We start from the raw sequence: 16,910 nt of genomic DNA on the forward strand, positions 1-16,910 counted from the left end.
ACAACAACAACAGAAACATCACAACAATTTAATGAAAAGGATTATTCAATTGGTGGTAAGATTTCATATAGTTGTTTGTTTGTTTGTTTGACCTCAATTTCAATGAGATTCTTTCTCTCTCTCTTTTGTTGAAGAATTATGATATTTCTATCTGTTTAACTTTTGTCTATCTTTGTTTTTGAATTCTTCTTCTTTTCAGTTCTTTTTTACGCTTATTTTGTGTTTTTTTTGTTTTGTTTTGTTTGATTTTCTTTTTGTTTTCATCGCTATTTCCGTTTTCCTTATTTCTTTTTTCGTTTCGTAACTAATTAACTAACATTATCATCATTGTTGTTGGTGGTGATTATGTGTGTCTACTGGTGGTGGTGTGTGTGAAAGTTTTTTCTAAAAGAAATAATTCATTTCACTTGATACTTAAAATATATAATGTCTTCATTGGAATCAACAACAACAAATTCTATTGTTAATAATAATAATAATAATATTGAATTGGAAAATTCAAAAAAAATTGAGATAAAATTACGAGAGAAAAGACAACAACAACAACAACAAAATTCACCTGTAGAATCAATACGTCCATTGGGTATTATTATCGATACAGATTTGAATTTGAATGAAGAAGATAATAATATTGAACAACAGCAGCAGCAACAAACATCTAACGTAGAAGCATATCAATCATCTGATTCAATTAGGTAAATCGATTCGAAGAAAATTTGATTTGTTTTAATTTAATTTAATAATCTTTGCTTTTTGATATACAGTGAGCAACAACCGCAAGAGTATAATATTGATCCGGCTCTATATTTTCATAATCGTAATCCAACATTAGAATCATTCCGTAATAATGGTAATGGTGATAATGATAAAAAGATTAATAAATCTGATTCATTAGATTCACAACAACAACAAGCTTGTTGTACAAAATTAGCATTTAATTTCTATAATAAAGCATTGGATTCGGCTAAAAAACATTTACCAAACAGGTAATTTTTTAAAATTCTTAATTCACAAGATTGTAAATTTAATTCAAATTTATTATGATTCGATAGAAATCGACAGAAAAATCGTTATTCAGGAGGTTTTCCACGTTCATTTGGTGAAGATTTTCATTCATTAGGACCGGATGGTTTTTATTATCTTGATAATGATCAACAAACAGAATGTTCATTAGATTATCGTGATTTAGAATTTAATCGTGATTCATTTTTATCATTTACCGGATCGGAAGTAATACCGGAATTATCGGAAGAAGAATTTTTTGAAAATAAAATTCAAAGAAAATCTTTGAATCAACAACAGAATCCAACAAATATTGATTGTACTGTACGGAATTTTCAACAATTACCAACAGTTCGAGGTGGTGAACAAACTTTAGCACCTATCATTGGAATAATGGACGAAAATGAACCAATGTCATCAACAACAACAGATCAATCAATAATAAAACAACGTAAAGGTCCATCATTATTTGATCGATTATTTCGACGTAAAGATGATAATAAGAATAAAAAATCGCGTAAAGCTCGATCTGAATCACGTGAAAGAGAACGTCGTACGAAAAATATTCGTGCAACATCATTACCACCATCGACAACGAATATAGGTGGCGGTAAACATCAATTACAACAACAACATCCAGTTATGAAATTAGGACCCGATGGTCAACTTTGGTTTGAACAACAAGATGGTACACAAATAATATCAACAACTAGTACAGCTGCAATAGATCCAAATGAAGCAATTCTATCGAATGTAACAAGACAATCACCAATAAAGCTAGTTTATGCACGTCCACCCGAAATAATTGTTCAAGAAGTAACAAATCTAACCGATACTATCGATACATTACCTACAATACAATCACCCAATGTATCATCGAAACCGAATCAAGATAAATCGTTTCAACAGGAATCAACAGATCATCGAACACCATCACCACCAAATACTGTTGATGAAGTAGCTGAAAAAACAATGTTAGATATTTTGGATGATGCTATCAGACAACTTCGTGATGAATCATCCAATCAAATATCACCGATTTATGTGAATGAAAATATTCAGCCAGAATCATCACCAACAGATCAAAATAAATTTGGAAAACAGGATAAAAAATCAACAAAACCGACAAGTCCAAAATTTGGTAGAAAAAAACGAAAATTACCCGGTTATTCATCATCACCGATGGCTAAATTTAAAGATATCCGTATGACAAAACCGAAATTTTTTCGTAAATTTCATTCGAAAAATCCAAAGAAAATGAAAGAAACTAGTCAACCAACTGTTGAATTAAAAGATTCAAAACGTAATTCAGATGTTGATCCAACACAGGTTGTAGCCGAAGCTAATGTACCCGAGATAACTATTGATGAAGTATCACCATCGTCGTCAAATATTCAAGATGATGATGATATGAATAATGTTGAAATAGTTGATATTGAACAAAAAGTTGAAGAACCGCAGCCACCATTTCTATTATCATCAAATGATAAACCGAAGAAAAAATTGGTACGAAAATCAAAAATCAATCTAAAATCTGTTCGTATACCACGATCATTTCGTAAAATTTCAAAAAAAGATGATAATCATGATGATGGTTTTTCGAAGAAAATTTCACCACCAAAATCACCGCAACCATCGACGACAGATTTGAAAGAAAAATTAAAAAATCCATTCAATCGACAGAATAAACAACAACAACAACAAAAACATCATTTTATTCGACAATTACCAAGATTACCTGATATACCGGAATCACGAAATTCAACATTAAATAGTCAACAACATTTGTATGAAGGTATTAAAGGATCACCACAATTAAATCAACGTGAATCTTATCATAATAATTCATTGGAAATTGAATTTCCTGTTGGTATACCATTAGATCAACCATATGAAGAATTTGATGATAATAATGAACCAGGTTCAGGTTCAAGTCCATTTCATCGATATCCAGATCAACAACAACAAGATGATATTCGAAATAAAGAATCATCGATAATTTTGCAACCAAAATTACCTGTGAATAATCTATCGAAATTACCTGTAACAGAAATAACATTAGCAAAATTACCCGATTCACCTGTTTTTGATATGAAAATACCGAAAGAAATTTGTGAACGTTTTCCATCATCATATCATAATCAACCGCCGGAAATTTTAGTAAAAATACCTGAAAATCATAAATTTAAAACCGAATCATTGGATAAACAATCAGTGAATTCAGTTCATCAATTCAATCAACAACAACAATCAGAATTTTCATTTTCAAATTCAAACGTACCGGATATTGTTATGATGGAACCGGAATTTATTCTATTCAAAAGACCGGGTATTGAAATTCATCATCATGATCATTCACCATTATCATCTGATATGCCATCAATATTGACAATGGAAATTAAATCGGATGATAATTTGGAACCATCACCATCGTCGTCGATTTATGTTCCATATAATCCACCAACATCAACAACATTCGATTCGAATATTGAATCAAATCGATCGACAACTCGCCATCAGATGGCAGCATTAAATGATGCTATGCATGAAAAAGTTGATAAAATAAAAAATATGGCCGGTTCATTTCGTTTAAAAATGAAAGATTTTATTCATCATACAAAAACACCATCATCAAAAACTGATCCAGAAATTATTGATCAAACATTGAAACCGGAATTCAAGTTTCAAGAAACTGATTTAGATCAACCAACAACAGCAACAACGGATTTTGATGCATCAATGAAAATCGAGCAAAATCAACAACAAAAAGAAAAAGAAATTCCGATGGATTATGAAGATCCATCAAAAATTATTGAAGCATTAGATAATCTTTTATCGGAATCTGGTTATCGTTTAGATAATGATGATAATAATATGGAAAAACGTTCGAAAAAATCATTTAAGAAAAAATTTCCTAAATTTGAATTTACACATAAACCACGAACAATTGAACAACAACAATGGACTGATAATGTTAATAATAATCATTATGATGATAATGATGATAATAATGATATTGAACGGCCAACATCATTTGCAAGAAAAAATCGTGAACGTTTTGATCAGATACGTAATCGTGCACAAAAATCATTTGGACAATTTGCTGATCGTGTAAAACAACAAACACAACAAATTGGTGAACGAACACGTGCATCGATTTCGAGGGCAAAAACAAAATCACCATTACGTACAAAACGACCGGATCGGCCACCACCACCAACATCATCGTTTTATGATGATTTACATTTTGCTTCGGATTCGGAATTATCACCCGGTACAGGTATTGATTCATTACGTCGTTCAACAACAACAAAAGTTTATCAAGATTTAGCTGATCAACAAGAACGTCTTGAAGTATATATGCAACCAGTTAATCGTAATCAACCAAGAAGACCACCACGTCGTCATTTGAATTATGATGATGATGAACGAAGGCAACAACAACATCCGGATTATATGCAATCATTACCATCATTATCGGTGACAAAACCAAAACCACCAAGACCACCGCCACCAAATCGATATTTAACAACAAGTTGTCAATCAATGATACCATGTGATGAAGAAATATCATTAGGAACTTCAACATCAAGTCTTTTGTCTTCACCACAAGATAAACATCGTCGTCGTCGTCGTTTTCCACGTCGTCAACGTTGTCCACCTGAACAATTTTATAAAAATGTTCGATTGAATTATCGACCGAAAAAATCCTATGTAGAATTATTGCAAAAATCTCAACCATTTTATACAATGGCTATTCAACAAAAATCATTAGAACGATCACAATCAACTGGACAATTATATGGACGTTATAAACCAAAACCGATTGATAATTTTGGTTATCCAATACCACCATTACGACGATCACGTACATTACGATCGAAACCACCGATTTGTCCACCAAGTCGAACAATTTTTGATAATTCTCGTGCTGCATCGGTATTTTCAGCACGTAGTGGTGGTCATGGTCAAAATTATTCAGTTCCAAGAGATTATCCATTTATTAATGATCAATACAGAGATAATAATGATGATGATCAATATCTATTGAAAGGAAAAGATTTTTTTAGTCCTTATCTACAAGCACCACCAATAACATTGAATGTTGGATCACAACCTGATTTACAATGGAGTCCATTTCAATGGAAAGTTAAACGTTGTCGTTCATTTGGTGAAACGATGGATAAACAAAAATTACAATCACCAGAATTGGAGGAAACATCATCAACAACACCAACACCAGATTCAAATGATACAATTGTACCATCAAAATCGACAACATTAAAACGATCAGCAACAACTATACAAGCTAATCAAAATTATCGTATCGATAATACAACACATCGTATAATACAACCCGAAACTGTACAACAACGAATGTTTAAATGGCTTCAATCAACATCAACAACATCATTGGATACATTACGTCATCGAATACCAAAAAATTTAAATATTATTAAACAACAACAGTTTGATAGTGATCATAAGGGGTTAATAAGGAGTAGGAGTAATAGTAAAGGAAGACGTCAAACACCACCACCAAGGCCACCACCATCTTCAAAGATGATAATGATGATGATGATGAATCGGGCAACTAGCCCATCATCATCATTATCAACAACAACAACAAATCAATCTATTTCTTGTTATTCTACTAATGATAATTATTATTATAATAATAATATTGATAATTTTCTTGCAGATACATTCGGTGACGATATAATTACATCAACGAATAATACTCTAAATGGTGGTGATCATCATAAACATCATTTACCATTATCATCATCATCAAATCGTCCATTACCACCACCACCAATTCCACCAAGACCTAAATTAATACCGGCACATTATTTATATGATGTTCAACGTAAACAACAACAACAACAACAACGTCCTTTAACACGTGATGTTGCATGTGATACATCGGAAAATGGTTTTGAAAAATTTTGTCAAAAAAATAATAATCATGGATTCTTAAATAATAATCGTCAACAAATTGAAAAATTAAGAAGAAATGATAAAGATCCTGATGATGATGATATAACACTTGTTGAAAATAATTCAAGTCATAGATTTTATTTACATAATCAAAATGGTCATCATATTCCAAATGGATCAATCAATTTGGATACAATAGCATCAGTTTATACTGATGCACGTACACATCAATCAAATAATACTTTAAATTCAAATCATCAAAATCAAAATCAAAAATCATCATCAATTAAACAATGGTTTGATGATAATAATGTATCGGATTTAGATGATGATAATACAATCAATGATGATATATCATCATTATCATCATCACAATATCAATCTGTTATGGATCATTTATCAAATATGGATAATAATGAATATCTAAATCAACCAGAACAACAACCAGCGCCCATTATTAAAAATCATTCATTTTTACACCGTTATGATGATAATGATTTTAAATCATCAACAGTAATTATACCACAAAAAACAACTGCTACTACTACCACAACCACAGAATCAAATATATCTACCACCAACGCCAATAACATTGATAATACTTCTACTATATCGACAACAATCGATGAATACAAGTCGGCGGCTATGGATAATCAACAACCAGAAAAATTGCAATCATTTTCAACATCAGCTGATTTTCAACAACAATATTCATCATTATCATCATTATCATCATCATCACAACGTTCATCGATGCATTCAGATCATCAACAACAACAATCTGAACAACAACACTATTTTGACATTGATAATGATAATGTTCGAAACAGAATTAATGATGATGATTATGAAAAGCTTCAAAAACAATTTGATGGATTACAAATGATTGATAGAATGTTAAGAAATAATAATAATGATAATGCTGGTGATCCAACAACAACAACAACGATTCAAATTGGTGGAACTGATAATAAAGATGTGATTGGAATCACCGATTCAACAAATAACAATGATGATGATGATCTAAGTAAAGATAATAAAAATCGACAGGTATGTTTGTTTTCTTTATCTGAATTTTTCTTTTTCTATTTTTTTTCCATCCAATTTCTGTTTTTGTATTTTTGTTTAAATTTTTCTGTTTATTTCTTTTTCTTTTCTGTTTTTTCCTACCTTTTTCTTGATTTTTTAGGATTTATTTCATTGATTTTCTGTTCTGTTTTCTGTTTAAAAAAAATCCTTTTCCCATTCTGTTTTCCCAAAGTTTTCTGTTTGTCTTTTCGATTAAAAAAAATAATATAACAAATCAAATTCTAAAATGTCTAAAGTTTTTCTGTCAATTTGATTGCACACTCTGCAGCATATATTATATGTTTGTCACACGGATACCACCAAAATCTACACAAATCACTAAAAAAAATTCAAATAAAAAAAATGCTGGCTTATTACATCCGTATCACAAACACACTAAAGCAGTCGCACCACAGCAAAAAATATTAAGATAATTCGTTTGAAACAAAACGAATGATGGCAGCGTATAGTATAATTAATGGCAAAAAATAAAATATGATTTGGCTAGGAAACCAAAACAAAATTAAACATTTTTTCCAATGAAATCACCATTCATTTTGATTGACGTTATTTTTTTCCGGTATTTTTTTTCTCAGAAATCCGTTGTGTGATTAAAATTATCAAAAATTTTTTTTCCTAGGATTAATAAATCTATTTTTTTCCTTGTTTTTTTTCTAATTAAATTCATCATTTAATTACGTTATTTTTTTGAAAAAATTTTTAGAGTTTTATCAGTACAGAATCAACTGAATCAACATCATCAAATGAATCAACAACAACAACATTTTCCTATTCAATTGAATCGAATAAATGTATTTCGATTCCGAAATCTAATGATAATATGGATGGTAATGTTGATGGTGGTGGTGGCGGTGGCCAAGATCAATCAACAACGGATTCATCAGCGGCTTTACCAACAACATCAACGGAAAAATCATTATCAAAGCAGTTATCATCCGAATCATTATCATCAGGTAGAAAAGCAAAAAAATCTAAACAAAAAAAATATAGTAGTAGTCTTCGTGAACAACCAAATGAAATAACAAGACCACTTTTAAATGCAACAACAATATTAACTGATGCAACTGGTCATGCTAATGGACAAATTCTATCAAATCCATCATTACGTGAAAATTTAAGTTCATTACCAAAATCAACACCAAATGGTAATAAACCAGATAAACGTTATTATTGTGTACATGAACTATATACAACTGAACGTGATTATGTTGATGTTTTAATAATGTTAACGGAAGAATTTCCAAAAGCAATTGAAACACATGTTACACCAAAATGGTTATCAACATTTTTTCGTCCATTAAATCAGGTTACACCGATTAATAAACATTTATTAAAAGAATTGAAACAAAGAATTCTGATTGATTGGGATGATGAACCGAAAATTTCTGGTTAGTAAATTTTTTTTTCATATTGAAGAAAAAAAAGTTAATTTTATTTTCTAAACCAAACAGATATTATCATTCGAATATGTCCATATTTGAAAGAATATTCAATTTATATTCGTGAATTTGATCGTATAAATTTTATGTTGGATGATCAAATTCAATCAAATTTTGATTTTGAACAATCATTACGTTTATTTGAAAATAATGATCGTTGTCGGAAATTATCAATCAAATCATATCTATTAAAACCAATACAACGTTTACCACAATATAATCTTATGTTAAAACAATATGCAAAATTATTAGATCCCGTTGTTGATCATGATGAATATGAAGGTACACAAGAAGCAATACGTATTGTTAGCGAAGTTGTTGAACATATGGAACATGAATCACGTATGCAAGAACAATCATTAACATTAAATGAATTACGTAATCGTATTATATTAACAAAACCAACAAAAATTATTATACCTGGTCGTGAATTAATACGTCGTGGTTATTTGGATAAAGTTAGCCGTAAAGAAGTACATGTTCGTCATTTTATATTGGTAAGGGGACTTGTTTATTTTTATTTGTTTGTCTGTTTGATCTAATAACGAATGTTTTTTTCCTGATTGATTATTTAGTTTAACGATGTTTTATTTTATCTAACACCAGTTATGAATGGAATGTATAAATTAAAAGAAGAATTACCATTATTAGGTATGCAAGTTGAAGTGACACAAAATTTGCCATGTGAATTTATTGTTCGTTCAGTAAAACGATCGTTTGCTTTGTTTGCACAGTAAGTGTATTTTTTTCAAAAATTGAATGTTGAATTTTGATCAATGAATTTTAAAATCATTTTACCAATTTAGTGATGAAAAAGAACGTGAAGAATGGGTACGTGATCTACGAAAAGCTATTGCTGATCATACGGAAAAACATTTATCATTTAAAAATCGAAATTCCGTTTCCGAAATGCTAAACAGCCAACATAATTCAATGGAATTAATTAATCAATCAATAACATCATCATCACCACAATCAACTTTATCCAAACCAAGTAATGATCAACGATTATCAATATTATCTATTGGTGAATCAGATTATGATTATCCTGTTGCAAGTACTTCAACTTCTGCAATTGAAATATCTTCAAAACCACGTTTAGGTGATTTAGCTCCTGTTTGGTTACATGATAATTATGTTACAATGTGTCATCTTTGTACTGAACCATTTACAATATTAAATCGTCGTCATCATTGTCGTGCTTGTGGACAAATATTTTGTGCTAATTGTAGTTCACATCAATTTCCACTAAAATATTTAGAATATAAACCTGATCGTGTTTGTGATTTTTGTTATGAAGAGCTTAAATCAATGCAAAATCCATTATTATCATCACCACCACGTATTAATAGTATGTTTGTTAATCACCAACAACAAACCGATGTTAATTCAGATTATCATGATTATGCTAATATTGAATCAACATCAACAACAACACCACAAATATCCATAGTATCAATTTCACCACAAAATTCAATCAAAAGTAATAGTTCCAATAGTACAACTTCAACATCAGGAATATCATCTGGTGGTAATAGTAATGGAGGAATATTAAAAAATTTAACACGTAAAAATCGATCAAATTCTTGTCATGAATTACGAAATAATCAGATAAAAATAACAGCAAATCAATTATCATCAACATCAACATTATCACATCAATCATCAACATTATTGATTGGTGGTGGTGGTGTTAATAATAATAATAATAATAATCATCCACATTTACAACAACAATTATTATTACGTAATAATAATATACGTCTTAGTTCACGTTTACTTAAAAATAAAAATGTATCATCAGTATTGGTTGAAGTAAAAGCAAATGATACAAATGCATTAATATCCGGTTGGCTGCAACGTTATGCACAGAAAAAAGGTTGGAAACGTTATTGGTTTGTAATAAAAAATATGGTACTTTATACATTTAAAGCATCGGAAGATGTTCGTGCATTAGAATCATTACCATTACCAAGTTATGATGTAACAGTATCGAATGAATCAATAAAAGGTTATTCAGCAAAATCGATAATTAAATTATCACATCGTTGTCAACCGACTATTTATTTTTATGTTGAACAAAAAGAGCTTTTTAAACGGTAAAAAAAAATTTTGATTTTTCTTTGACTCTAATCGGATTGATTTGTTATTGAATTCTTTTTTCTTTTCTGTTTACATGATCATCATTTATTCATCATCATCGTTTGAAATGGTTTTATATTTCAAAAAAAAAAAAAAAAATTGACATGACATATGTTTATATTTCAATCAAATACATCATTTCCATCAACAGTTGGTTCGAATGTTTTAAACAATCAACATTATTACAGCCACCACCACCATCATCACCATTATCAACAATGACATCATCATCATCAACATCATTGGAAACATCACGAAGACCAGAATCTGGATAAAGAAAAATCACACAAACACACACACGAAGATACAATTCTCATTCATTTAACATTCTAAGTCATATTCATTTCATTATTGCGGACATTTTTTCAATCATTGACTTTCATTTATTATCGAAAATACTGATTCATAACATTTTTTTTTCTCCATTGACTTTTATTCATTTATCATAGCTTTTTTTTCTGTGTTATTTTTATTTTGTCGATTAAAATATTGATTGCCCTCTTTTTAAGATTGTGCATTTTTTTTTGTCTTTTAAAAAAAACAATTATTAGAAAGAAATAATAAAAAAAAAGAAACTCACAATTTTTGTTTCAATTTGTAAAAAGTTTATTTTATTTTTTATATAATTTTGAAGAATCGATATACACAAAGATTGGACGGCAAAGATTCTTGTCTCATTCAAATCTTCAGTTCTAAATATCAAGACATAAGGCAATATGTTAAATATTTTGACATATATCTAATGGTTAATTTAATGACAATTTTACAATTTGCTTCATCGCTATAGCTGTTATGACAACCATCACCAACCATAAATTTTAATAATAATTGTATAATCGGATTAATATCATAACAAGATTGTAAATCTGTTGGACACATTGATAATGATAATTCTATATCTATAAGTATTTTATCATGAATGTTTTTACATTCAGGTAATCGGTGTGGTTCGAAATTACATTTCATTTGATATAAATAGGATGCATTTATGCAGCCATTGATTGTATCTTTAAAATTTGGTACCGATGATGATGATGATGATAAATCTGCATGATTTGTTGGAATCGTTTCGTTTTCTAAAAAATAATCATAATCATAATCATCATCAAATGTTCCATATTGACCAAATGAAATGTTTATATTGATCATCATCATCACTATGATGATGAACCATATGGATGAAAATAGTCGAATCGAATTCATATTCAGGAATTTTGTTCTTTTTTTTCTTTGACAATCTTTTATCAACGTTACAAATGTAATGTTATCAGGTAAGTCAAATGATCAATCAAATTAAAAACCATTTGAATTTATTTATCCAATAGTGAAGAAAATATCATCAATGTCATACCAAAAAATGTCAAACAACAACGGGTAAAATCTGAATGTCAAAATGTTAAAAATCAAGTGATGAAAAAAAATCCTAATGAATCGTGAATTTGGATTGGAAAAAAGAACAAATGAAAAAATCAAACAACAACAACTTGATTCAAATGATCCATTTTATTCATCTTTTGATCTATAAACATTTTTTTTTTTTGATTGGATTCAAATTTTAAGATGTTTCAATTGATTATGCAAAAAAGGAAATGTTAGTTTTTAGTAAAATTAGATTAAAATTCATCACCATTATCGAAATAATAGAGGTTAAAAGTTAATTTCAAAAAGAAAAAATTATTGATCATCATTAAATTCATTGTGTCCAGATTTAATCGGTTGATTATCATTATCATCATCATCAAACCGGACATGTGATCGAAATGGTTGAGCTGATGATAATGATGATGTTGTTGTTGATGAAAATTGTGGTTCCATCGATAATGATTGTTGACTTCTACGTCTTCGTCGTTCTGATGATAAAAGATTATTTGGTTCAGGTTGCCATGATGTTGTTGATGGTTCATAATCATCATTATCATCATTATCATCATGTTGGCCATAATTAAATCGATTTGATGATGATCCTTTTGAATGATTACCATTACGTATATATGATGGTATTATTGGTTTATATTCATAATCAATTCCAGCCATCATTCCTTCACTTGTTATTGTTTCTTTATCACCATCATCAGCATTCTCATTTCCATAACCATATGTTGGACAAATTGAATCTAGATTTAAATCAAAACGATTCGGTCCAAAACGTTGTATAGGTTGTTTTGGTCGATGATATGAATAAACTGAACTTTTTGATTGCCATTCTGGATCTAATGATGAATTCGGATAACGATTACGACGAAGACCAATAGGTTCATCACTGAATGGTTGAAATGATTCATAATCATAATGATCAGTTAATGATTCAGTTTCATATTCAGGTATTGTTCGATGTTCTGGTTTTGAATCATATAATCGTTGCCAATCATAATTATATTCCGTAGGATCTGGTTCATCAACATTAGAACTATATAAATTATGACGATTTCGATGTTTAAATGGTCGATATACATAACCAGAACTACCAATAGTTGATGCTATTTCTGGATCAATTTCCGATTCATTAATACCATCATAATTTGATTGTAATTCATTATTATTATTATCATTGGATTCTTTTGGATCGGGTAATAATGATAATGTTTCGGTATCAATTTGATTTTGTTGATCAAATTCATAGGAAAATTTTGCACGTGCTAAATTTGAAAACCAATCCATTTTCGAAAGATTTGATTTATCCACACATAATAAACGAATATTATCAATAATAGTATCCATTTCGGATGTTAAACGTAATTCATATTCTAAAACATTTGGATCCAATGATTCGATTGATGTTTCTCGTTCACCAAGAAATATATCTTTATATGTTCGACGAAATGATGACCGTGCTAGGCCAAGTAATCCTTGACGATAATCATTCAGACATATTTCACGTTGACGTTTTGCACGAATACGAATCGCTTGTTTTGCATCAAAATCTAAACAATCATATTCACGTAAATTGGCTTCAAATTTTGCTTTAAAAATATTTAACTGTCGTTTATATGAATCTCGTGCACGGCTACGTTCATAACGGCCTTGTTTTGGATCGATTGGACGTTTTTTCAATGCTGAACGACCAGGAATCATTGAACCGGATGATGATGAAGCCATGTCGAACAACGAAGGGATATGCAATCAAATAATACAGGAATTAAATGATATTTTCGAAAAAAGAATTTCCAAATAAAGAAGAAAAAAGAATGTCGATGATGGTAATTTCTATGTGTGTGTGTGAAAGTCAGTGAGGTAAAATGATGTTAATGATGATGATGATGATGATGATAAATGGATGAATGCCATCAATGAAATGAAATCGGATGGTGCCATTCGTTAAACGTTGACGATTATTATTTCTTTTTTTTTAAAAATACATCTAAGCAAAACCGACAAAAAAAGACAAGAATTTCAAACAAAAAAAGACTTTTGACGACTATATGTGTGTCGGAATTGATGATGATTTTACCATTGAAAAGAATGTTTAAAACAAACACATCTTGATATGGCTGTATATAGTAAACAAGAATTTTGTTTTGTTGAATTAGAATGCCAAAATTTTCGTCGTCCCTTCAATTCTAATTGTATGCTGAAGAAAATGATGATGATTATCCGTCGTCTTCAGCGTGTCCTCGATGTTATTTGATGAAGATTTTTTTTTTGTTTGTTTGAAATGTTTTTAAAAACGACGATCATCAGCAGTTATTAAATTATACTGCTGTCAATGTTTATCATATTTGCCAATGACGTTGTTGTTGTTGTTGTGGATGATGTCGATGTTATTCTTGTCGATTTATCATCATCACCATCAACAAATTTATTTAAATATTTTGATGTTGATAAATATTTATCATAGAATTTTTCGACTTGAGTTTTTTGTTCATCTTCCGGTTTATCATATTGAAATTTCCAATTCCATTTTGGATCAGGATTTTTCGATGTCGATGTCAATGTGGATGATAATAAATCTGAACGATTATATAATGGTAATGAATAACCAACATCATCATATAATGATGAAAAATATTGTCGTTGACGATCTTTTGATGATGGTTGTAACCATTCATGACGATTTGTTTCCCGTAAATGATCAATTGAATCAATCATTTTTTCAATATCATCGATTAATTGTTTTTCAAATGATAATACATGTGAATTTGTTTTCGAACGACGTGTACTATCATAGGTAAATCGATTCAATGGTAATGATTGTCGTACGGATGATGTATATGATGAACGAAATGAATATTGATTACCATCATTATCATGATTATCTTCTTCATCATCACGTATCATACGTTTTGATTGAAATTTTGATAAACGATTACGACTTGTTGTGGGTAATTCACTTGTACACATTGAACGTATTCGTAATGAATTACCAATATTGGGTAATTGATTACAGGCAATCGATTTTGTATCATGATGATAATTTTGTAAACATTTTGTTTTTAAATCTAAACCATTCATACGAAGATGTTGTTTAATTTCGAATGATATTGGTATCGAATCATATTGTCGTAATGTTTGTAATAATTCACGACGAAAATATTCACGTTCACGTGTATAAATATTACGTGCTTGACTCATTTCTAATGGTTCGGACATTATGATTCTTTTCTGTTGGATGTTTTTTACCAAAAAAAACCTAAAACGAGAAAAAAACGAAATGAATTAAAATCGAGAAATCAACAAAAAACGAAATCTTTAATTTTTTCTTACCGAATAGCCAAAAACCAAGAACAAAGCAAAAACAAATCGCTGAACAATTAAAAGAAGATTTTTTGAACGTGAAGAAAGAATTTGTCCTCAATCAGAAAAAACAGAATATTCATCATTTTAAAAATAGAATCAATGTATGCATGTCACACCACGTACATCCATATAAATCCTTAAATATTATCATCATCATCATTGGAATGTCAACATTTTCTTTCGTTCTTTCTTTTCGTCCAATGTTTTTTGCGCCAAATAAAACAAAAGACTTCCTTCGGGAATAATGTCACACACACAGACAGACAGACAGACAGACAGACAGACACAGAATTTGTTGATTCGAATCCAAATATTCCAACCATATTGCCATCTATCGGATTCGATTTTCAACATTACAGACATTGACATTCGAATCTGAAAATGAAATGAAATTCCTCAAAATCAATTTCAGATTATTTAAATATCAAAATATGAATGTTTTTTTTTGTTGTTGTTTTGACATTCGTTTTTTTTTGTTTTGGTTGAGATATGTTGATTATTTAACACATTTATGATCTTTAGGATTTTTTTTTTTTGGTTTGTCTGACTGATATAAATCTCGATGCGATTGATTAGTTTGTTAATCATTTTTCAATTTTCAATCAATCAATTCGATCAACAACACGATCAACAATCACCAACGAAAAAAAATATTGTATCGATTGCTGTTCCTGAAAAAAGAAGAAAAAAGAAGAAAAAAAATATGTATTCGATTCGACCATTTTCATCCATATTGATCATAACAATGATGATAATGATGATGCTCATTAACAACAATTACGTATTGGGTCAAAATAGTTATGTTGATTTTACTGGTGTTGATGATTATAATAATGATAATAATAATAATGATGATAATAATCAAAATTTCACATCAAATAATTGTTTAAGTTCAATGAAATGGGCTAGAGAATATGCAATAAAATATGAAGAAGAACACTGTGGACTTCTTAAAAGAATCAAGAATGATGTTTGTGATGAAATTACTAGACAATTTGAATATTATGTTTATGCTGTTGCAGATTGTTTTAATATTGTTTTAAGTGATCAATGTGAACAATTAAAATCAGAATCGATCAAATTTTTTCATGTAATTGAAAAAAATAATTGTCCAATCAATGGTAAAGAAATGGTTTATACACGTATTTGTCCTGAATTAAAATATCTTGTCAATTTTGTACAATTTAAATATTATATGGATTGTTATCAAAATAAACCAACCAATAAAAATAATAATCATCATAATAATCATAATAATGATCAAGATATTACCACCACCACTACAACTACTGAATTATATCCAGATATCAATAATAATAAAAATAATGATGATGTTCATAATTATATTGATAAAATCGATAATATTGATAATTATATTGAACATGTTTTTGATCTATAAGATGAATCGATGTAATCAATCAATCGATCGATCGATCGATTATTTGTTTTGATTTGATTTTCATTATCAATCAATTTATTTATCTGTTATTTTTTGAGAATTAAACAAAAATTGAAAATTTTAAAAATTTTAAAACAAAAAATCCCTAAAATATGAATTTGATT

General features: G+C 29.3%; 3 protein-coding genes across 4 annotated transcripts; 1 reads left to right on the forward strand and 2 right to left on the reverse strand.

Annotated features, from left to right (window-relative positions):
• The first annotated feature begins 91 nt into the window (after positions 1–91).
• LOC113795666 (uncharacterized) lies at positions 92–11,121 on the forward strand. 2 transcript variants are annotated; one of them, XM_075819606.1, is made up of 9 exons: positions 92–695; positions 765–986; positions 1,053–5,647; positions 5,705–6,993; positions 7,736–8,420; positions 8,484–8,968; positions 9,047–9,204; positions 9,278–10,570; positions 10,765–11,121. In XM_075819606.1, exons 1-9 carry the CDS (start codon positions 427–429, stop codon positions 10,886–10,888), a joined length of 9,120 nt encoding a protein of 3,039 aa, XP_075675721.1. In that variant the 5' UTR covers positions 92–426; the 3' UTR covers positions 10,889–11,121. The 2 variants fall into 2 exon arrangements, with proteins under 2 accessions (XP_075675721.1, XP_075675720.1); XM_075819605.1 differs by having other exon boundaries at positions 1,053–6,993.
• A 976-nt stretch (positions 11,122–12,097) lies between these two features.
• On the reverse strand, positions 12,098–13,939 carry LOC113795641 (uncharacterized). Its single transcript, XM_027345846.2, has one exon. The coding sequence runs from the start codon at positions 13,707–13,709 to the stop codon at positions 12,288–12,290; it is 1,422 nt and encodes a 473-aa protein (XP_027201647.2). The 5' UTR covers positions 13,710–13,939; the 3' UTR covers positions 12,098–12,287.
• Positions 13,940–14,136: 197 nt separating this feature from the next.
• On the reverse strand, positions 14,137–15,764 carry LOC113795643 (uncharacterized). The gene is made up of 2 exons (XM_027345847.2): positions 15,315–15,764; positions 14,137–15,240 (listed from the first exon to the last, which is right to left on the reverse strand). The coding sequence occupies exon 2, from the start codon at positions 15,198–15,200 to the stop codon at positions 14,298–14,300; it is 903 nt and encodes a 300-aa protein (XP_027201648.2). The 5' UTR covers positions 15,201–15,240; positions 15,315–15,764; the 3' UTR covers positions 14,137–14,297.
• Positions 15,765–16,910: the final 1,146 nt, after the last annotated feature.

This window comes from Dermatophagoides pteronyssinus, unplaced genomic scaffold (genome assembly GCF_027571235.1).
Source record: "Dermatophagoides pteronyssinus isolate colony J.1.1.1.1 unplaced genomic scaffold, Derpt_VIB-CSIC_2022.12 sq0004, whole genome shotgun sequence".
NCBI classification, from domain to species: domain Eukaryota; kingdom Metazoa; phylum Arthropoda; class Arachnida; order Sarcoptiformes; family Pyroglyphidae; genus Dermatophagoides; species Dermatophagoides pteronyssinus.